We start from the raw sequence: 23,673 nt of genomic DNA, 5'->3' as shown, positions 1-23,673 counted from the left end.
AAATCTAATAGCTCAGAATGCTTTGGGGGCAGAAATATCTGACTGAGGATGGATATCTGACTGAGGGAGCCACAGAATATTCTTTCTCTTTAAAAGCAACAAAAATAAAGGTGAGAACCGGAGAGGGAGAGGACATGGGAGTTTATGGGCATCTAAATGCAACCTTGAAATTGTGCTGAAGAGTGTCACAAAGGCTAATTCATTCACAAGGAAGAGAAAAACAAAACCCTTTGATCTCCAGGCTTATCTAGAAGTGTCCCCTCTGGAAGCAAGTGCCGTCTAAGAGCCTTCTGCAGGGCGGTGGGTCACGTTCTGGTTAACCAGGGAAGCTGGGATGAACTTTACACGCAATGTTGTCTCTTCAGACTAATAACTGGACTCCATCTAGTGGTCATAATCACAAACCGGGATCTAGCTGCTTCCAGAAAGGGCCTCTACACCAAAGCAAATAGACCTGTACCGTTCCTGAGATATGACTTGCTCCCGATGTCAGAGGGCCCAAAGTAACCAAACAATACAGCATCAACAAAACACAGCGCCTTAGTGCTCCGGAGCTGGCCTTCTGAGAGCCTCCTTTTGCAGGTGGGAGCCCTGTAGGTCGTGTAGTGTTTTGCTCTCTCTGACGGCTTGTGTGATACATTTCATTATGTGAAACAAGGGAGGGTGGTGGACAGAGTACTGGGTCAAGTGTCAGGAACATTGTCTCTGCTTTGTGACCTTGGGCAGGTCTGGGACTTACCCTCGTAGGACACATTCTTCTTGTTTAAGATGAGAGGATGAAATGCAAAGTTTTCCTCCACTCGTCTGTTTCATGCCTGCCAGGGCCTCTGCTGAATGCTTTGGAGGATTTAAAAGTTCAGGAAAGAGATAAAAGTTTACTGTGGATATCTAAAATACATTATAGAAGTTGCCAAATTCCATACTAGGAGTCCACAGGGAGTTCCACGTAGAAGTCTGAGCGTTAGATAATTACTCATGGGTGTAGAAATAAGCAATGACATAGAATATTAAGCTATATATATGTCTGTCTGTCCAGGGCTGTATCCTTGTCTGTATCTAGTCTCCGTGTGTGTATACATATATAAATATATACGCACATACCATACCGAATATAAATGCACCGTTAATTTAAAAAATTCACCATCAACAAGACAGATGACCGCCTGGGGAAAACATGTGGAACATGAACAACTGGTAAAAATTTTATATCATTAATGTGTGATGAATTCTTACAAATGAATAATAAAAAAACCCGAACTCCTTAGAGACAAAATGAGCAAAGGACACAAACAGGCCACTCTCAGAAAAGAACTACAGATATTCAAATATCTGTTAAGTGTATATTTAAGCTTACCAGCGAATAGATATTAAATCAACTTTTAAGTAATTCCATTTGCTTTAATTACTATTTAATTACGCAGTTAACTCAAGTTAGTTGTTAGTAATGATACATTTTAAAATTCCTGTTAGAGCAGCAAGGTTTAAAAGAGTGGATAATCACTAGCACTGAATGGGCCGTGGAGAAAACGGGCATTCTTACAGTGACAGTGATGATGAGAGTGTGTATCGCTAATCTCTCTGGATAAAGCCTGACAATATGAATCAAGAGAGAAAAGGGTCCATTTTTAGTACATTTAAAAGAAACCACTGGATGGACAACTACAAAGAGATGTATTTGTAATCATCTTTGTTGTAGCATTTTGTATAATAGCAAAAGAAATAGAAAAAACCACCAACAACCAACTCTAAATATTTTGCTGTTCGGGAATGGTTAAATAACTAGGGTAGAGCCACAGGTTAGACTATTATACTGTAATGAACATTTTCATAGATCTACATTTATAACACAAATACTTACAATATGTTAAGGGGAAATACCTTACAAAAGAAGATATACAGCAAGCCACACTTTTATTAAAATTGCAAATTCTGTATGCACATGAGTTAGCATGGAAAATACCCAGAAAGATATAAATTAACACACTACTAGTAGTTGTCTGTCGGTGGTAAAATTACAGACGATTTTCACTTTCTTTTTGTACTTTTCTCTGTTGTCTCACTTTCCCACAATTATGATAAATTTCTTTTATTATCAGATAAGCCAATTAAGCAACTTCTATTAAAGATGGGAATAAAGCCTGAGCAACTGGGGCAAATTTCCACAAAACTCTCTAGCTACACCTTCCACAGTGTTTCCTAATCTGAGCATAAAATTTCCTGCTTCAGTTTATTGCACTACAGAGGTAAATAAAGGAACTAACAAAAGAGATGTATCTTTCACAGATCATTAAAGTTCCATTTCACTGGTAAAAAAAAAAAAATTTGTCTCTTCTCGTATCCCTTAGGCACTATATGAAGGCTGCATATGGAAGGAGGTAGAAAGGAAACTTGCAAAGACACAAAGACTGTCTCTGAAGGAGGCAGGCCAACAAAGAGTCTGCATGGTCAGGACACGTCCCTTCTGCCTGCTGGCATCTCCACACATGGCCGGGCATGTGCTGTGGTCAGAATCAGGGTGGCAGAGCTGAAGAAGTGGTCAGTGAGCGCTGTGGGTAGACAAGGGGAGAGTGAGGGTGGCTGAGAACACAGGCCTTTCATAGGGGAGACCACAGTGGTGACCATCCTGTCCCTACGCTTATGGGCCAGGTCCTGATGGTCTCCCACTTGTACAAGTAGTACGTTATCCTCAGCTTCTCTGAGGAGAATCTTCTTCTTTAGTCCTTAACATTGTTGTCAAACACGTTGTCAAACAATCCATCTGCTGCTAAAAGGAGCCCGACACACTTGTGTTTGAACCCTCACCTCACCATTTAATATTTGTGTGATGCTTCGGTAAGTGACCGAACTCTCTAAAATTTCAGTCTCCTCACCTGAAGAGCAGGGATAGTACCATTGCATCTAATTCTTGTGGAGGGCGAGGTGGCAATAGCACCTAGCATCACACTTGCACATAGTCAGTGTTCCAGAAATGAAAATTAAGCCATTACCTGTACATGAAAGCAAAGCCACTATTAACCTCCGTTAGACATGAATTAGGTGACCATGTAATTTATCAAACAAATGAGATCGCTTTTCAGAGTAAAAGGGGGTGATTTAATTAAGCCAACACAAGATGTAATTTGGGAACTGACCTGGGCAAATTAAGATATATGGTCATTCTGGTTATAAGGTTCTTAATTTGATTTCCTCGAACTGTACGGTGTTCACAGTGGTTGGTGTTTTATTATCATCACCTAATCTAGATGGTTTCCTTGTGGGACGAGGTGAGGAGTTGGGCGAATCCAGTGATGTCCTGAGCACACATCCATGTTGCATTCCTGTCACCTGCTTGCATATCAATGTCCCCACAGTGTGTTACGTGACTTTACATCCCTGGTGCCTAGCATATTGTACATACTCAATGAATGTTTACTGAATTTATGACCAGATGCCCTGGAACAATTAGCCTCGGACGCCAGGAAATGGCTCCTGCATTTTCTGGGTGGTTCCTGGCAGTATGCCCAGCTTTCTGGCAGTTGGATAATTGCACTGTGATGGGCAGCCTGAGGCAGCAAAAATCATCGCTCTTGCCCGTTGGGTCACAAATAGGGCTTGCTGACTGTTGCTCGCCATACGATGTACTGGGAATTTTTGATGTGGTGGGACACCCCTGGTCCTCTTGGTACCCTGGCGTGTCCTCCAGCTTTCCCTGCTGAATCACCTGTCCAGGAGGCTGTGCGTGAGCACTTGGAGAGCAAGCACCAAGACCATCTTGCTGAAGCTTGTATCTGCAGTTTTTACAGAATGCCTGGCACAAAGCTCAATAAATATTTGTGGAATGAATAAATAAAAATGGTAATAATGAAATAATTATGAAATAAAGAATTAAAAAATAAAAGGTGGGAAGAATATTGTAATTTGCCATATAAATTTAGAAAATTCACTTATCAACTTTTTGAGTCTCATTTTCAATACCTATAGAATTGGAATAATAATACTTCACAGAGTGGCATCGTGTCCACCTGCTGTCATAAACTGTAAGCACTACTGATAGAGTTAGACCATCAGTCATAATGGCTATGCTGTTAGCTTTGGACTCAGATTTGAATCAGAGTTAAAAATGGAGTCTATCTACCTTTCATTAATTGTTAGATCTTGAACATTTACTTAGCTTCTCCAAGTCTCAGCTTCTGCCATTGTAATGATTAAGCTAGATGTTGTGAAAAGAAATGAGTATTGTCTACTGCTTAATAAATGAAAAATGTTATCAATATTATTATTCATATTGAAGACCTTAGATTTTTATGGCTTTTGTTTCTCTGATCTACATAACACCTGTAAAATAAAAGCATACCATTAACCTTCTTATTCACAATTAGAAAATCAGGAAGATTTATTAAGTTTGGGTTATTGGGAATTAAGAATGAATTGATAGATATAATGCATGGGAACCAATAATAACTAAAAGTTGTATAGTACTTTATGGTGCACAAAACATTTCCCCAACAACAAGATTCACAACACCGTAATAAACTATGGGCTGTTGGTAGGTTTGTATGCGTTACTGTGGACTGCATTTATTCCTCACCATATTATTTGGGAGTTCCCGAGAACACTAAAAGCCATGTGTAACTCATTTACCTGGGTGATTTAAGAGGAGTTTGATAGCTTCCAAAAGTTTCCACTCTCTCTTTTTCAGCCAGAATATCAGAATGCAGGTGCATCAGAGAGACGGGAGGGAGTTTCATGTAGATTTGTTGGGTGGGGGAGAGTATTTGGAAAAAGACTTTTTGTAACTGTATATGTACGTGTGCATGAGCACATAGGCATCTCTGTCTGCACACCACGCGTGAGGAAGAGTAACGGGATGGGGAGCGTTCTTCCCACATTCAGGGAAAGAAAGCCTGTGATAAAAAGAATCTTAATAATTTGCGGGACTCTCCACTTTCCATCCTTTAGAGAACTCTCGATTAAGTCTACTTAATTTTCTAAGTAAATAAGTCTACTTATTTACGGATATCTCAATCAGAATTTATGAACACTTCTCAACCTTAACACTTTATATCCACATGTCCTTATATCATCATCTGGACTTCTTATCATTGCTCACAGTTTCCGTTTAAAAAATCTTCAGTTATTAACTTTTTCTCCAAGTTGATCTGAAAGCAAGAATGAAAACTTGCTTATTTTAATTCATCCATTCATCTCTGTAGACGGGATACTGAGGAAAAAATCCTAAAGCTACCTACGCATTTTAAAAACATAACTAAGATGTATTTCACACACATGATCACCTTCTCAGTCCAGAAACGTGAATACTTCCTGTCAGTTGACGCAGACTTGTGTATCCTTTTTAAAAACTGGAAAGTTGAAAGCAATTTTTGAAAAGGGTTTTAGAGAGACATTAAGTCCTTCAGAAAATGGAAAGCAAGTGTACTCTCTGCGTTATAGAGACTGAAGAGTTCCCTTCGGCTTCTCTGGGCAAAGACCCAACATCACACGGAGAAGCAACTGGCGAGTCTGAAACTGACTGCTTTGTCTAGTTTTTACCCACAACGTTCAATTTTAGCCTTGAAAACGGCTACCTTTCTGACATGATTATTTTTAAATGTTTATTACTTATTTATTCTGATAGCCATCTATCTACCTCAAAGGAAGGAGGACTGATGAGAAATTAGAACCATTTTACCTTTTTATAAGATACAAATATATAATATAATTTTAACAGAACTGTGATTTTGTTCTATAACATTTTACATGGTTGCAACTGATGCCTTTTGTTTGTCAAATCATTGTAGAAAAATTAATGAACAGAGTTATTATCCAAAAGGAACTGAGGTAACGGCTGGTGAAAAACAGGGTAAAATGTTTGGACAGTGTTCAACATATCTATCCACTTACCTATCATCTACACATACTCCAAATGCTCAGAAAGGGCTAAAGACAGGTTTCTTGCAAAAGTCGACCGAATGAACGAGGAATAACTGGGGCAGTTTTAATATTATCATACAAAGTTGTTTTAGAGTCAAGGGAAAGGCGCTGGGAGCTCTCTGCGGGAAGTAGCGTAGCTCGGGGAAGAGCAGCGTACCTGGCTTGGTGATTAACATCTGCGTTATAAATAGCAGGTGAGTAAAAACTGGATCCAGTGCCGGGAGAAGTGATCTGAGGCAGATTTTAGGTTAGAGGGCGATTAACATAATCTTAAATAAATATGGGTTATCAACTACACTTTGTAATAGCTTTTTCAATTTTAGCCCCCCAGGAGGGCGCTGCATCTTTTTTCGCTTTTCAGAGCCTACATACTGGCCAAGGATCTCCGTCTCTGCTAGTGCACCTTGTCCAGATGAGGCACGTAAAACAGATAGCATTTTTCTGAAGAGTTAAAGTGAAATGACTGCCTTTTTATCCTTTAGATCAACACTCTAAGATCCAAGAGGACTTTCTGTGATGATGAAGATGTTGTATATCTGTGCTGTTCAATGAAGTAGCCACTAATCACATGTGGCTGTTAGGTGTTTGAAATGTGGTTTGTTGGACTGAGGAACTGAATCTTTAATGTTATTCAATTTTGATTAACTTGAAGTGGAATAGCCACATATGGCTAGTGACTGCTGTGTACATGCAGCCTTAGATTCAAGCTCCCTACGCCTTTGGTCCACTGCGGGAATCTTTCTAAATGTTTATCAGTTTTATTAGACGCTAGACCTTTAAAATCTGGGCCAAAACTAAAACTCAAGTTGCCTGTCACTCAAACTACAGAAGAACCTCTTATCTAGGGCCTCTCCGCTTTCAGCCACTACTGTTGATATCGGTGAATGAATAAACCAGTGCTCAGGGCCTCTTGTCTCTATCACAGGCCATGTAACACTCTTCAAATTCCCAGTGGTTCAAAACAGGCTAGTTTGTTTTCTTTTTTTGAGTAAGAGGCTTTATAATCAAAATAATTATTTCTCTTCTGTCATAAATGTCCAGGACTTGACTCCGTCATTTTCCCATAAATTCAATAAACTTAAAAGGAAATCCTTTCAATAAGGAAATATTTAATGTATAGATTCAATCATTTCATTTTCCACTTTTTTTGGTATACTAATTCAGATTTGTAGGCTATCATCTGTATAACCATTCTTGGGGCTTTTGAGATTTCTTACAAATTCAGATTTTATTTCAGAGAGCTGCAAGAGACCTGAGAAAGAATAATAACAAAGTCAAAGATTCTTTAAGATTTTTAAAATATAAATAAAATATAACAAACAACAAATTTGTACCATATAGCACAGGGAACTATATTCAATATCTTATAGTAACTTATGGTGAAAAAGAATGTGAAAATGAATATATGTATGTTTATGTATGACTGAAGCATTATGCTGTACACCAGAAATTGACACAAGATTGTAAACTGACTATACTTCAATAAAATATATATATATACACACATATATGTAATATATATATACATACACACACAAAAGTCAATTGAAACAAAATCTTATGCAATGGAACATAAAGTTGGGCTGGAAGAAAAATAACGTTTTAATTAAAATCAATATACTCATGTTTAGGTGATTTCTGCCTTGTTCTCAAACCACAGGGTCTTTCCTTAGGTGTCTACTAGGTCGTTCAAAGCAGGTGCAGTAGAGGAGTCTGCCTTCTACAAGAAAGAAATATCTCATCTTCATGGTGAGTTCTAGATCTTAATTTTGCAACTGGTTGGAGTGGGATAGAATTTTAAAACAACTCCGAAACCACCCTGCTGGAGGAAATGGGAACTGCTGATATTAGAAGCAACGGGCAGCTTCAAAGTGCTCCCAGCCCAACCTATCAAACCTTAAACTTCCTTTGCGACATGCTGGTGTCCCTTGGAAGTGTTACAAATTGAGCTTCAGATCAAAGGCAGTAGAAATCACAGCCCCGAAGGGTTCATGCAACTCGAAGATGCAAGTTCCCTCACCAGGCAATCCGTCTACCTCTGCATTATAAAATCATCCAAACATTACTAACAGCTCCAAGTTTCCCAATTCATATTATTGACACCAGAATATGGTCTCCAGCTTCCATACAGCATTTGTCTCTGTGACCTTTTCAACTGTCAAAATTTGGGTATTGTGTCATTAATTTCTCCCATTTCTAACGAGTAAGATGAGTTAATGAAATTACATAGGCTTGACCCAATTTTAAAAGTCTGTGCATGTCCATATGTATGTATATCAGTGTTTATAGTGATGGAAAACCTCCAGAAAGCAGGGCTGAAGTCCTATAAAAACCAAAATTTTCTCTTAGATTAGTCCATTTTGGGAAAAGCTCTGTCACATGGTTCTTACACATAATTGCCTCACCTCTGAACTGCTGCATTCACATCTGGCCTGAACCCCTATGAGGTGGGGGTTGGTTTTGACTGTAACCTGATGGCAGTTTGCCTGTGTTTTGAGTCTGAAAATGTAGTTGGCTTGTATTCTGAGTCCATGGATTGGAATATAACCATACCTCCCTCCTCACTTCAATGACACTGCAGTGGAGCTAGCACATGTGTGTGTGTGTGTGTGTGTGTGTGTGTGTGTGTGTGTGTGTGTGTGTGTGTGTGTGTGTGTGAAAGAGAGGGAGAGAAAGACAGAGAGACAGACAGACAGACAGACACTGGGTATGAGGCTGGGACGAAGGGAATACAGGTGAATAAAATCACCTGCTACTCTCCAATTCAACTGTTCCTAGGACTGGATTTCTGATTGCCCTCACAGCAGTGTTTCAATGCCCCAGATGGAAATGAGGACAAGATGAAAACCATGTTGTCACAAATGAAAGAAAATTGACAGCATTAAGGATGAAAGGAGGAGGACACTTCTTATTCTAACCTTGTTAATTGTCAGCGACCTCCAGCTGACTCACAGAATAGATGTCTCTCTCCCTACTGGCTACAGATCAAAGACCCAGATAACCTTGGGCTTGACGCAAATCAAAGAAGGGTTTTCTTTCCACATCCTCTGGTGGGCCTGGAGAAAACAGGCATAATAATCCGGGTAGGGGAACTCTGAAAAGCAAAACCCAACACCTACTGGCAATGATTACTGTATGTCATATTTGCTCCTTTGAGGTTGGTAATGAATGTTCACTATAATTTAAAAAGTGACAGAAGACAGTTCATATCACAGTTTCTGTTAGAGGAGTCGCTTTCCCCATTCCTCATCTTTCCATAAACAGGGCTCTACTTCTACCTCACCTGCCAAGAGGGAATGGCAGTGGAGGACAGGTCCTGGGGTGAAGGTGCTTCTCATGGCTTCCCCAGGGGAAGAGGAGCGCGGATCCTCGTGGTGAGAGTCAGAACTGGCCATTCACCAGTTGGTCCCTATTTCTCAGGGGGGACATGTTAAGACTGAAGATTATAGTCACTTGTGCTCTTTCGCGCCCTCTGAGCTGACTGGGATGTAGGGGAGGGCCGAATTTCCACATGACAGCGTAGCAGGGATTGGAGGAAAAGGCTCTCAGACATACCCAACTCTGGTTCCGCACGCAGGGAATGTGGCTCTGGTGCACGCTCTGTGACGGGGTGTTGGAGCTGAGGCAGGAAGCCCCATAAAAAGACCTGCAGGGCCCCCAAGCAGGGTCACTACTCTCCTGCCAGCACCACCCCGTTCCCTGGCCCAGAGGCTCTATCTCACTTTTCGCCTCTGAAATGGCTTACTTAGCCCTAAAATTCTGTTGGTTCCCTGAGCTCACTTCTGATTGGTTATTTCCTTCACTCATGAAGGTTATTAATCTCACTTCTGATTGGTTATTTCCTTCACTCATGAAGGTTATTACTCTCACTTCTGATTGGTCCACTTCCCTAACTTCTGATTGGTCCTTTTATAGTACTTCATTTGCATGGAGCTCACTCCTGATTGGTTATTTCTCTCACTCCTAATTGGTCCATTCCCCTCACTCCTGATTGGTTATTCTCTCACTCCTGATTGGTCTATTTCTACAAAGCTTGTTCCTAGTTGTCAACTTCTGTTCTACTTTATTTGCATATGATATTGCAAAGTGTAAAACTGGCAACCTATAAAGACCTGTGTAAACCTACCGACAGGGTCCAGAGCTTGCAGTGTTAACTCCTCTGGGTCCACTGGCGAAATAAACCTGAGTTCTCCAACTCTTCTCTCGCCAAGATCCAGGTTGCTGTCACAACTGAGCTGTAACACCAACAGAGCAACATTTTAGCTACTGTCTCCAGCTTTTCTTTTTAAAGGGAACAACTGATCAGATTGATAATGTGAAGAAATGGAAGCTGAAAGTACACAGGTCAGCCCTCTTTTGATGAACCCCTTTTCAGAATTATCTATTCAAAACACACATTTTTCTCTCTTCCAGGACCTCAGCTCACAGGACTGTCTCTGCACCACTTGGTGTTGGGCAGGGAAACTCAGCTCAGGGGGAAAGACCTCGGATCCAAATACTGATCGAAAGCTGCCATTATTAAAACTGATTTTTTTGCTCCTTGTCCTGTGCCTTTGGTTATTTTCCCCAAATTTCTCAGAATTCTGAGGGAATACATACATTGACGGCTCTTTTGAAGTAGAAACATCTGAAGCAAAGTGAAAAAGGACAACCATAGGTTTGTTTTTTATGTCTGTGAGTCTCTGTTTTGTAAATAAGTTCATTTGTGTCTTGTCTTTTTTTTAGATTCCACATATGAGTGATTACAGGGTGGGGGGGGTGCAGAATTAGGAATTTGAGATTTGCAGATACTAACTACTATATATAAAATAGATAAACAAGTCCATACTGTATAGTACAGAGAACTATATTCAATATAGTAGTAACCTATAATGAAAAGGAATGTATGTTTGTGTGACTGAAACATTATGCTGTGTGCCAGAAATTGACACAACATTGTAAACTGACTATACTTCAATTAAAAAAAAAAAAAGACAGGACAATTAGGGTGAGTCTACCACTACTTGAATCTCAACTCTGACACTACCATGGCTCTGACCTCTGTTAAATCAGTTATTCTCCTTGATCAATAAAATTGAGGATAATACCTGAGACCTTACCTCTCAGGATGAAATGAAGACTCATTCATGGAAATGTATAAAATGCATTTAATAAATCGAAAAGCTAATGTTCTAGAACATTTACTATGTGCTGTAAACATTTATAAGTGTTTCATGTGTAATAACTCAAGTAATCCTCACAACTCTGTAAAGTAGGTTCTGTGTTTTGTTCTTGTTTTACACATGAGGACATGGAAGCCCAGAGAAGGTTAATAGCTTGCCTAAGGTCATAAGAGACAGAGTTGGTATTCTAATGCAAATAGTCTGGCTCCAAGCCCCAGTACCTAATTCTCATGCTATACTCTCTAATTAATGACAGGTGAATCTAGTTTTTTTAAAAATTATTTTTCCTATTAAAATGAGAGAATGAATGCTTGAAGTTAGATACAGGTATGAGCAGTAGAGGAGTCTCAAAAACACCCCACGTGATAGACATGAGGGAGAATCTCTGATGACTAAGCTGAGGGAAGTTTGACCACTTTCCTCGTCCTTTGTCATGTGCTTCCCACTCTCCCTTTCATCATTATTTTTGTTGTTGTTTTTACCTAAGGCATGATCAGGACAAAAATACTTATGAGTTGTAATTTAGGAAGGATGTTTGGATCATACAATCTGGTATACTTGAGAGGAAGGGATTTTAAAGACCGTTTAAGAGAAAATTAAGGCCCCCAGCAGTTTAAGGAACATAGCAAAGCAAGTAAGCCCAGAGCTTAGTAAAGTCAGGGCTACAATCTGGGGTTACAGCAAATGCAACTTAAAAAATGAGTATTATAACTCAAATTAAATGTAAAAACTCATACCTTGAGGACATCCTCTGTGTGTGTGTGTGTGTGTGTGTGTGTGTGTGTGTGAACAAAAGAGCAAGAAGACTTGTGGATTCTTAAATTTTGTGTGTTGTGGATCTAAATGTATAACCCTGTGACACTGTGGTTTTTTCCACTGTGATAATGTTTTAGCATTACTTGCTGGTAATCATTTGATAATAGCTCCAGATGCCTAATCTCCAGTTCTGAGACTGTGGACAACTGAGATATTATTGCTCTGTATCATCAAGCACATCTCCCCTAAGTAAGATAAGATTTTGTACAAGGTGAAGACTGTTCAGTAGTACAGGCATACCTCATTTCTGTGCTTCGCAGATACTGTGTTTTCCACAAATTGAAATTTTGTGGCAACACTGCATCACAAAGTCTGTCAGCACCATTTTTCCAACAGCATCTTCTCACTGTGTCTCTGTGTCACATGTTGTCATTCTCACAATGTTTCAAAGCTTTTCACTATTATGTTTGCTATGGTGATCTGTGATCAGTGATCTTTGATGTTACTGTTGCAAAAAGATTTTGACTCGCTGAAGGCTCAGAAGATGTTTAGAATTTTTTAGCAATAAAGTGTTTTAAAAATTAAGGTCAGTACATGTTTTTAGAAATAATGCTAGTGCTTACTTAATAGACTACAGTATAGTGTAAATATAACTTTTATATGCACTGGAACACCGAAAAAAATGTGTGACTCACTTTATTGCTATATTTAGTTTATTGCAATGGTCTGGAACTGACCCCACAACATCTCCAAGATATACCTGTACTAAATGATTTGTAGGATGATATGGATTTGTATTCAAGGTTCTTATTCTTAACCCTAATGTCCACCGCATAACTTCTAATAGCTATAAAGTCTTATCCTAAGAGGTATTTCAAGGCAATTCCTCTGGCATAAGAACTGAGTCAGCGAATTACAACAGAAGTGACCACCCTTATCATATGGTGACCCAGTTATTATTCCTCAAGGACACCTATTGCCCCAGCAGTAACTGGCGGTACCAAGATCCTAATGCAGGTCTTTTTGACAGCAGGGACCATGTTCTCTCCATGACGTTATGAAGGGTTCCAGTACCAGTTTTTCCAATAGTTCGTCATGTGGCTCTGGGCATACTCAACAGTTCAGTATATCACAGTCAAGATTCTTTTGGTTGCAATTTACAGACATGGACTCAAACTTGCTCAAGCACAAGTGAGCTCATTATTGAGTTCACAGGGATAGCGCATGTAATCCAAGGACAGGAAGCGCAGTTTAGCAGAGACAGGAGCGGAAACTGGAACACCTTTGGGAACAAGGCAGTTTCTCCTTACTCTGCGAGGCTCAGTGTTCTATCTGTGCCAGATTCATTCTCTTGCTAAACTGCCAGATGCCTATCTCTGTTAGTGCCAGGAACCCATCTCTGCTGGTGGGGGCCGGTTTTCAGGGGACGGCATTATGAGTTGTGTCTGAATAGGTGTAAACCACAGCATGTCTACATTTCCTTATTTGGCAAATGGGAAGACTGGATTAGATAAAATATAATTGATAGTAACAAAGTCCTTAGTCTGCTTCAGGCGCTTGGCAATATGATTTATATGGACAGGACATGGTAACAAAGACAGATGAAATGAAATGATTGCCAAAATAGTGATACAAGCATCTAGAAAAAATATCTCCAAGTAGGAGATGTGGAGTTTTAACATGAAATGCTAAAAGAGAGAGAGAGAGTAAGAAAATATGAAATAATTCAAGTTGAGTTTCTCAAGTTTGGGAGACAGGACTTTTTCCCTTATGGGTATATTTCAATATTGTTCCACGATGTTAATTATCTTTCATGCTATGTTGTTGGTAGGTTATGATGCTTCATTCATGATACCATGTGAAAACGTTCCACTCTGTGCCTAAGCTTTATTAATTATCTCTTTTCAAATGCAGCAGTATTTCAACTTTTTCAAGTTTTGAAAATGCAGTCTTTCCCAATGAGAAGTAGAAGAGAATAGGGGAGGTGTTCAATTAAGCAACTTTATTTCCATACTGTATAGTGAAAAGCTCTCCATTACTGGAGGAAAGTGATACAAAGCCAGCAAAGCTTACACGTCAGTAGTGAAGCGTCTTTCACAGTTTCACTGCAATACGCCCCTTTAGTAACTGAACTAAAGAACCAAATGTCATTTTGCATGTAATAACTATAGTAAAAAGAATTTTTTCTCATCATCTAAGGATGAAAATTATTACCATTATAGGAAGGCAACAGTCATTAAATAAATTAAAAGCATCTTTAAAGTTTTTCCATATACATATATAATATATATATATTTTAAATTGCCATTGACTGTACAAGCATTCAGTTCTCAACTAAAACATTTACAGAAATGAAGGTGGAAAGCTGAAGGGAAGGCTTGGTTTTTTTAGGAAAAGGGGATCATTTAAGCACCTATAGACTACATTAAAATACAATTCTCAAGGGAAAAATGATATACAGAGAACTCAGACTTACCCACGATATCTTGTTTAATCTCATATTTCATCTTAACACATCAAGTGTGCAAAGCTATTTTCTAACCCAACCTTGATTCAACCAAATCAACATCCAGACATTACTTATGTGTTAGCACGGAGAAAGACTAAACTGAATAATGTAATTATATAAAAATTATTCTAACCCAGACTGATTATAATATTATACACATATGATTGTCTATGAAAATAATAAATGGGCAAAAAGGTTTTTGAGAACTATTAAGGTAAAAAATCTTACATTAATGAATAAATGACCATCAGTTAGTACATAGCCAGGTGAATGTAAAATGTGATCTGGGATATTGTCGTCCTGAGATCTGGGGAGTCCGCTCTTCTAGTTGAAATTTTACAACCTCAAATCCTATAAATTGTATATTATTTATACAAGTTCTGACAAAATACTTTGAAAATACTATATTGACATCAGCAGCCCCTGAATTTGAATTCAAGAGTTATTGAAAAAAAATCCATTTTCTAAGTGACTTAATTCTGTGTGTGTATGCGAGTGTGTGTGTGTGTGAGAGAGTGTGTGTGTGAGAGAGTGTGTGTGTGACATGTAGGAATGGGGGCGGGAAGGTGGTTGGAAGAGGGGAAGAGAAAGAGCATGACTTAGGAAGTAGCATTATAAATATAATGTCTTTTCTCACTAATGCTGCTTTAATATTAGGAGATTTATAAAAAGTTTACGTAGTAATTACAGACACTAGTACCCAACAAATTGCAAAATAGTCACTCAATTTTCCAACTGTTCCGTGTACATTTTTATTAATTAAAATATTACCTCATTTACTTCAACCCTTAATACTGAAAAATAATCTTCCTTTATTTTTTGAGACTGAACTTTATACCTTAATATGTCCCCAGTGAAGTAGCAAAATGATGGTTACAAGGTCACCGACAAGTAACTACTGGTCAAAAAGGATTTGGATGCTAAGAGACTATCTAAGCTCTTTCACTGTGTTAGACTCTTGTCATATCAATTGCTACTTAAGATGAAATCTTAATTAGTTAAAAAATTGGAAATTTTTGTTATTCAAAGTTGGTTTTTGTTTGTTTGTTTTTTGTTTTTTTGGCTGCTGTAGGATTTAATCTGTAACAAGCAGGCATCAATTCAAATTAAGAAAGGTAACAAACAGACATCTGGATAGAAGAAGGCTGAGAAGAACTACTGGGAAGTACTAGAGGTTTTGGTTGATATCTCTCTAAAAAAAACTAAATAAAGAATTTCACGCAATCTGCCAATGGAAAAAAAATTTTCTTCACTGAAAGGCGCTATGACCAGGATAGGGCAGCCATACACTGGCTCACTTCTATGACATAATTTTGCTTTCAGATTTTTGATAAAATGTATTAAAAATCATTTCATCCCTTATCTCATTTTGAATCTTTAACTTTATGCTACCAGAACAACAACAAAAAATGAACTATAAGAAACCATAGTAACTCAGGCACCAGAACTTAATTCATTACTTAGAATAGGTGTGTCTCATTCATGAAGTCAACACACACTTTGACCCAAAGTGTTAAAGAACTTTTTTTTCATGATCTTCTTTTAATGGGTTTCCAATAAGCTAGCACTACTACTTAAACCACAGAGCAGGCCACACTCACTCAGAAACACTGAAGAGTGGGATGGTCTCACCTTTGGTTTATGGACAGCGATGCTTACAGTTCTTACCCTACTGCTATCGTCCGTCCAAGAAGAGGTATGTGACCTAGCCAGTATGCTAAACCCAGACTTCGGGTGGCAGAAGGACCTTTCTTCCAGGTCAACGAGTCAGCCTCTTCATTTTACCCGTGAGGACACTAAAAACACACAATTAACATGTGTCTTTTACAAAATAAATGCTCAATTAGTATTTCTTAAATGACAACCCACCACTGATCACTAAAGGCAGAAACAGAACAAAGCCCCATGTCTTCTGCTACTTCGCGGCCTCTGCAACGGCTCAGTTGTCTGTAGTCTGGCCAGACTGAGCTGAGAAAAGGATGAACTGTAGACAGAACACCAGCAACCCAGGGGCTGAAAACGTCTTGGTCACACACACAAATTCAATGAGCGAAAAATTTTTGGCACAATTTTTCAAGGGCAGCAGTGTAAGAGGAGATATTTATGACAAATGGAAATGGGAAAAAGAACCAAAGAAGTATCTATGTTTTAATCCCTTTCTTGTTGGATAATTTCAGTGAGCTTTGCTGAAGTGTAGATTTCATGGCTGAGCCAAAAGCCTTGATCCGTGTGAAAAAGTGCCTGGACTTGTGATACTGAACATGTGATTGTGATTAATCTCTAATCATCCATCCATTTCTGAGCCTTGGAATCTGATGATTACTTTATAGCAAGTAAAGGCACATTAAGAAAATTAAAAGTTTAATTGAATTTTTGAGTTCAGTTTAAAAGAACAATTGAAAGTAGTTGTGGAATAGAGGCACAGAAGAGGAAGCACATCTGGGTTTTCGAAAGTTGGGTTGCTGCTTCCCTTTCCTGGGAGGCCATGAAATGAAAACGTTGGTATTTCCCAATAAATGGCTGGGCCAAATGGTAACTCTCTGCATATGAGCTTGGATCACTCTAGCCTTTTTGGTTACGTTCTCATAATTGAATGGTGCTTTCCAGAACATGAAATGAAAAAAACCAAAGAATCCTGTGCAGATTGAATAGAAAACCATGTTAAGCAAGCCTTCCTACAGAGGGTACAGGCCCCTGGCAATGTCTCCCATGTGTATATACCAACACTCAGCACACACTCTCCACTCAGCGCTTCCCACCATGACCCACAGAGAAAAACACAGGCAAACAAGAGTCTCAACACATTTGAAGATAAACATCAAAGTGGATTGGATTATTTAGCACTTGCTGAGCTGCTCAGGAATCTAAGGCAATAAGCCTACTTTAAAATATGAAATTATTCTATTCTCTATGAGCAGAGATAAATGATAAGCTATTGGTCTTTTTTTCCAATCTATTTTCAAAGCCCATTACAAAAATAAATCAGTGTGTTCTCCAACAGTTCTAACAACAGTTTGAGTGATTATTTTTCTTGTGTGATTTAAAAAAAAAAAAGAAACAGATGTCCATATTTACTAAAATCTTCCTTTTAGCTACATTCAGAAACAAATACAGTCCAGTTCTCCTTGGTGGAAATCATCAGAATATTTTTTGCTCATTCTCTTCTGACTATTAAAAAATTTTTGACATGAAATGCATTGGCAGTGCAAAAAAAAAAAAAGTCCATAAAAATAAACTAATGATTGAATTAAGCATTCACATGAGTTCTTTGCCAGGTTATCTGCAAGCACAAGACTCTACTGTCATGTTTGGATATACTTTAAGTACCACATTCTTATTTTCATCAAAGAATAAGATGCTGAGCGAGGACATCTTTTCCGGCACACAACAGGGCTCAGGAATTCCAGGGACGACCCCCACTGCTCTCACTATACTCTGGATCGTAGCATGATTTGATGGCTTCAAAGACTAGAAAAAGAAAAGGGAGGACATACGTTAGGTAGAATTGTATCCCCTCATCACTAAAATGTACATATCATGAACTTTGTTTCAACAACTTAAGCCCTGGCACGTTACACATTCAGCCCAATCTCCAATATCACCATCACCAAAAGAGTTGTCATTTACTAAGTGCCTGCTATGTGCCAGGCATGTTATATGTAGTCTTTCTAATCCTTATAACAAAACTACCATTTCTTACATTTTACAGGTAGAGAAACAGACTCAAAATGCTTAAACGACATGTCTAAAGTCAGGTAGACACATAGAGTGAGGATTTAAATCCAGTTTTCTAAGCAAGAATCATTTAATTAAAAGTGACTTAAAGTCCAAACAGGGGATTAATACATCCTAGGATGTTTTCAATAACAAGATTGCAGCAGAAACAATTTGTTCTTGATCCTATGCTAATGGTAAAGAACCCTTAACAAGCGCCTATTTAACATAGATATTTTTGCCACTGCCATGGTGATATTTATACCTTGTTTTAAAAAAAAAAAAACACCAAGCGTGTCAAGAAGTATTGATTTATGTAATGGCTAGCAACAGGATGAACTGATGGTGATTATTCTAACATGTAATTACAGTACTCAAGTCTCAGGAGCACAAACTTGGGGTTAAGAAGACTCCATTGGCCACTGGGGGTCACTGTTGCTCCATGGGTTCAGACAAAGGCTGAAGCGCGGTTTTGTAAACCTGCGGCATATCCTCTGGGAATAATCTGGGGGGCCTGAGGTTATCCCATGAATGTCAGAAGTTTGACCAAAGAAGCCTGGGTAAAATCTGTTCCCGAGAAATACCAAATGGGACCATTAACATCCATGGGAGACATGTGGTTTTATTTAGAGCGTCATCCGGCTCTGCTCAGCATTGAAGACCAGTCACTTTTCTAAGCCCAGAATGTTTCGGTATTGCCAGAGGGGTAAGGACCTCTTCCTGAGAGATGCCACACTTTTCAACATTAGTTCTCCCACTGTCTCTGTGAAGCAGATGAAAACAGTTTTGTTTCAAAAGAATGTAGAAGCAGGAATTTGGTAACTGGCCAGAGATCACATGTCAATTCAGGAGTGGGATTTAGGCCAAAACTCTGGCTTATTTAATTTCACAATTTTGAGCCATGTTTCAGAGGCACCTCTGCCCCCAGTGAACTGGTATTTCAATTTTATACACCTAAAACACCCAAAATGGGAAACTGGAACCAGTTAAAAGGTTAAGAGTACATACGAGCCAAGGGAGAAGCAAATAATCTAGAAAGAGGGCATACTGTAAAACAAATAAACAACAACAATAATAATAATAGTCTTTTTGGCAGAGAAAGGTCAAATCTGACTTATCTCATCCCATCTTTCCCTTCTAGTGAACAAAAAAATTATTCATACCTTAGACTTCAACATGATTGCTAACAGGCATGTTATTTAAACATTTGCCTTGATGATGGCCAGCTCCTTTATTTACTCTCTCTTCCTAGAGACTTTAAGTGTATGTTAAAAAGAATAGTTAACTTTTAATCAATCAGCTTTTCAAAGCAAGGTATTCTCTCCCCTGAAGGACAGGAAGTCTATGTTGTTCTATTTTGCGTATCGAGTGCCCCGTGGCATCAATACCACCTGTGTAACTAACACAACCTGCAATCCCCAGAGTGCAAGAGCGGCCAGTCGCCACCGTCTGATGACATACACCAGTGTTGGTAATATCTGAAGAGAACGTCTGCAGCCACTTTTCTTCTATTGTTTTATTCTTAAGATTCAATCATCCAAACAGCATACAATAATGCCCCAAAGGATTTTTTTAAACCGTAGATTTTTCTGACATTATTCTGTTACTATTAAAATTTTACTCATTCCTATACTATTTAATTTTCATAAAAAAGTAGATCTATTTAAGCAGATGAGGACTTGATCCATAAATCCTGCTGTGCGTTACCAGTCCTCAGTGCCTAGAGCAACGCAGACTCTCTACACACTGAATAAATACTTGCCAAATGGACACAATACTTATAAAAAAAAAAATAGCATACCCTCCATTTTACCTATTTCTGTGGAAATAATTCCCATCAACAAAAATAAAAGTGTCTGAACAAATGACCTGGCGTAGATATGGAAAATATTCATGGGTGTTTCCTAGGAAAATTCCTGTCCTTTTTTTTTTTTTTTTTTTTAAGCTCTAACTCACAAATCATAGATTCAGGAACTATGAGCAGTCTCTCTGGTGGGCTCCCTGGAATCCAGGCACAAGCCCTTGATTCCGGACTGGTGGGTCTTATCAGGAACCTCTCAATTTTCTAGGGAGTTTCCCCCCTCTTTTTTCCACTGTGGAATCCTCTGATCAAGCTGCTGTGACCCAGAATAGTTATGTCATGTACAAAAGCTCCACGCGGTCATTTGCTAGTCTAATGTTTTGTTTGTTTTTGAGTTTAGTTCACACTTCTCAGGACTCTCTTTACATAGCTTAAGAAACCTAATGATGACAAATGCAAACCTGTGTTATTTCCCTCCCCAGTCTGTCTTTTTAAAGATGGTGAAACATGATGTTGACATCCATTTAGGTTCTTTTTTTTTTTTTTTTTGCTTAGTTAACTCAGCATATCAAGTGTAGGATTTTCTGAGTTCATCTTCATGACTAAAGATTGGAATTGAAAACCTCAGCAAATGAATTGAGGGTGTCTTATTTTGAACTCATTTGTGGATTTCTTCTTTCTATAGGACGCTTCATTCAAAGTGTTTATCCTCTTTGCCTCCTACTTCTGTGTCTTTGCTATTCCCAGCCTTTGCACCATTCCATGCAAAAATAACTTCATTCCTCTAATCCTCGTTGGTTCCCTTGGACCTCTGTCAACAACAATGGCTCAGTCATTTTCATCTGAAATCTGTTTTCCAATGTTCAATATTACTCATTATCAGAGAAATGCAAGTCAAAACTGCAATAAAGTATCACCTCACACCAATCAGAATGGCTACCATTCAAAAGTCCATAAATGATAAATGCTGGAAAGGGTGTGGAGAAAAGGGAACCCTCCTACACCGTTGGTGGGAATTTAGTTCAGCGCAGCCACTATGAAAGACAGTATGGAGATTTCTCAAAAAACTAAAAATAGATTTACCATGTGACACAGCAGTCCCACTCCTGGGCATATATCCAGAGAGAACTCTAATTTGAAAAGATACATGAACCCCAGTGTTCATAGCAGCACTATATACAACAGCCAAGACAAAGAAGCAATCTAAATTCCCATCGACAGATGACTGGATAAAGAAGATGTGGTATATTTATGCAATGGAATACTACTCAGCCATAGAAAAGAATAAAATAATCCCATTTGCAGCAACATGGATGGACCTGGAGATCGTCATTTTAAGTGAAATAAGCCAGAAAAAGAAAGAAAAATACCATATGATATCACTCATAAGTGGAATCTTAAAAAAGGAAAAAGAATACACTGATGAACTTGTCTACAGAACAGAAACAGACATAGTAAACATAGTAAACAAACTAATGATTACCAAAAGGGGAAGAGAGTGGGAAAGGATAAACTGGGAGTTCGAGATCTGCAGATACTAACTACTATATATAAAATAGATAAACAACAAGTTTATACTGTATAGCACAGGGAACTATATTCAATACCTTGTAGCAACCTATAATGAAAAAGAATATGAAAAGGAATATAGGTATGTATATGTATGATGGAAACACTATGCTGTACACCAGAAATCGACACATTGTAATCTGACCATACTTCAATAAAAAAATAAAATAAAATAAATGAAATCTGTTTTCCATCTCTATTACAGTGGTGAGGGGAGGCAAAGGTTTGGCGAAAGCCGTGTGGGTATTTTTCATCTCATGGCAGAATTCCAGGGGTCTCTCCTGGGGAGGACAGATCGGCTATATGGGCTTGAAATCAGAAAAACCCAAGCTGCCGTGTCTGTGAATGAAACCTGCAGGGGTCAGGCACACACCTGCCAAGCTGCGGATGATGTCCTCACATTGGATTTGGTTACAAATGCATTAGCAGCAGAGAGTATGTCATCAGCTCAGAGCCTTCATTGCTAACTCGGGCCACTTGGGGTTTTGCTCCATGCTCTTCCAGTCCAGCCCACATGGGTGTGATAGCCCAGAAACTATCTAATTGGAATCAGTGAAAGGGCAAAGCCTGGAATTTGGGAAAGGCAGAACACAGCTGTTCTGAATTACAGACAGGTTGTCGACTTTTGCAGACGAAGAGCCCAGCTCTGGAGAGCAGGCTGTCACTCAGGAGGCCAGAAGGAAGGAGGCCCAGCAGAGGATCTGGCCTGGGAGAACATTTCTCTGGGGCAAAATGTATATCTACTGTCTGAATGTTCTTTGGCGCCTCACTGATTCCACATGTGTTTGTATTGATCTGGTCAGAGACCTTTTTTCCCTCTGTTGCTCAGACTATATTTTTATTTAAGTAGTTTACTCTGGTTACCATGTTGGACTCTGTGCTGATAACAACGGTGCTTATTAATTACCCCTAATGTCACAGCTTCCATCCTGTGGGTGACTGCACACTTGAAAGACACCATGCCTGGAAGGCTTCAAGGGAACCACTGGAAAGCTGTAAAAATTAAGCAGATCCACACAAGGTGATGAGAGACTGGGAACTCCATGTCACAGCCAAACTTCCACTCTCAACTTGGCAAAAGGAAATCTCAAACTCAGAGAGAAACCTCCACACTCATCCGTGTTATGTCTCCCTGGAGTTCTGATGACATTCCAAGTTCTGACAAATATTATCATGAGCTCAGTTGCTGTAACCGATGCTCTTCTGACTCTGTTACTTTCCAAAGAACTTACGGACTGCGGGACCCGAAGGGAGAATCCTATTTTAGGCTTTGTGATATTTAAAGAGGGATAAGAAACATTTACAAAACATTTTCTTGTCTTACATCTTTTATCCTCTTGATCCCTTTTCTTGTGTGGTCTTTCTTCAGCCCCCTACATTCGATTTTCTGTTCTCCTCAGTCTCAGCAATGGCCATTAGGAATTATGTCAATGGCAAAAATTTACTGAGTGCCTACTAAGCGTAAGGTGCTCTACGGTCTCATTTTCCCACCATTTTTTATTAGGTAGATACTATTATATTTCTGTTTACTGTTTGTACCTGTTTCAGAGATGAGGAAAGGAACATATAGAAAGCTTGAGTAACTTCCCCCTAAAAGCAGTCGCTGGTAAGAGGTGGATGGAAGTTTTAAGCCAAAAGGATTTGAATTTGTGGACAAGCAGCACCAGCAACATCTAGGAGCCTGTTAGATGCGCAGGATCTTAGGCTCTACCCCCAGCGCCACTGGATCAGAATCCGTGGATAAACAAGATCCCCAGGCAAACTGCAGGCACATTAAGGTTAAGAAGCCCATATGTGATTAAAGTATTTAATCATTCTGTTACATGAACACTTCTCTCCTTAAACGTATCTCTTCTATCCTTAACTTACCTCTCACAAGTTTTTAAATCATTATTCTTTAGGTCAGTGAGAACCACAATGAAGATAACTGAAGCAACAGTGAGGCTTTTAAAGAGTGAAAGAAAGCAAAGCCAACAGGGGGTGGGAGAGGCAAGCTGGGAGAGCGGTGGAGACCAGGCTAGGTCTCGGTCTCCCGAGGGGAAGGTGGAAAAGCTAACTGGCTTGAGTATCTCCACGTTATCATGGCTCCCTGGGCCCTAAACTCTGGAGTCAGGAGGGAAGAGAAAAGTGCCTTCCCCAGGCTACCTAGAAGAAATCAGTTTGTGAGAGTGAGAGGAATGATTTGGAAGACTCCGAGACTCATTTAAAATCAGTCACCCCAGGTTTAGATTTTTAATCTGTTTTTAACCCAT

At 39.0% G+C, this 23,673-nt stretch overlaps 1 protein-coding gene across 1 annotated transcript in view; it reads right to left on the bottom strand.

The window, feature by feature from the left end:
• Window positions 1–13,807: 13,807 nt before the first annotated feature.
• Window positions 13,808–23,673, bottom strand: part of BMP3 (bone morphogenetic protein 3) — a 28,762-nt gene continuing 18,896 nt past the window's right edge. The window contains exon 3 of the mRNA XM_010974048.3: window positions 13,808–17,805. Within this exon, the coding sequence (XP_010972350.1) occupies window positions 17,614–17,805 (192 nt within the window). The 3' untranslated portion in view covers window positions 13,808–17,613. The remainder of the gene's footprint in view (window positions 17,806–23,673) is intronic.

The sequence above is a fragment of the Camelus bactrianus genome, chromosome 2, assembly GCF_048773025.1.
Source record: "Camelus bactrianus isolate YW-2024 breed Bactrian camel chromosome 2, ASM4877302v1, whole genome shotgun sequence".
NCBI lineage: Eukaryota > Metazoa > Chordata > Mammalia > Artiodactyla > Camelidae > Camelus > Camelus bactrianus.
The sequence above is the reverse complement of the archived record's forward strand: the minus strand, read 5'-3'. Positions and strand labels throughout refer to the sequence as shown.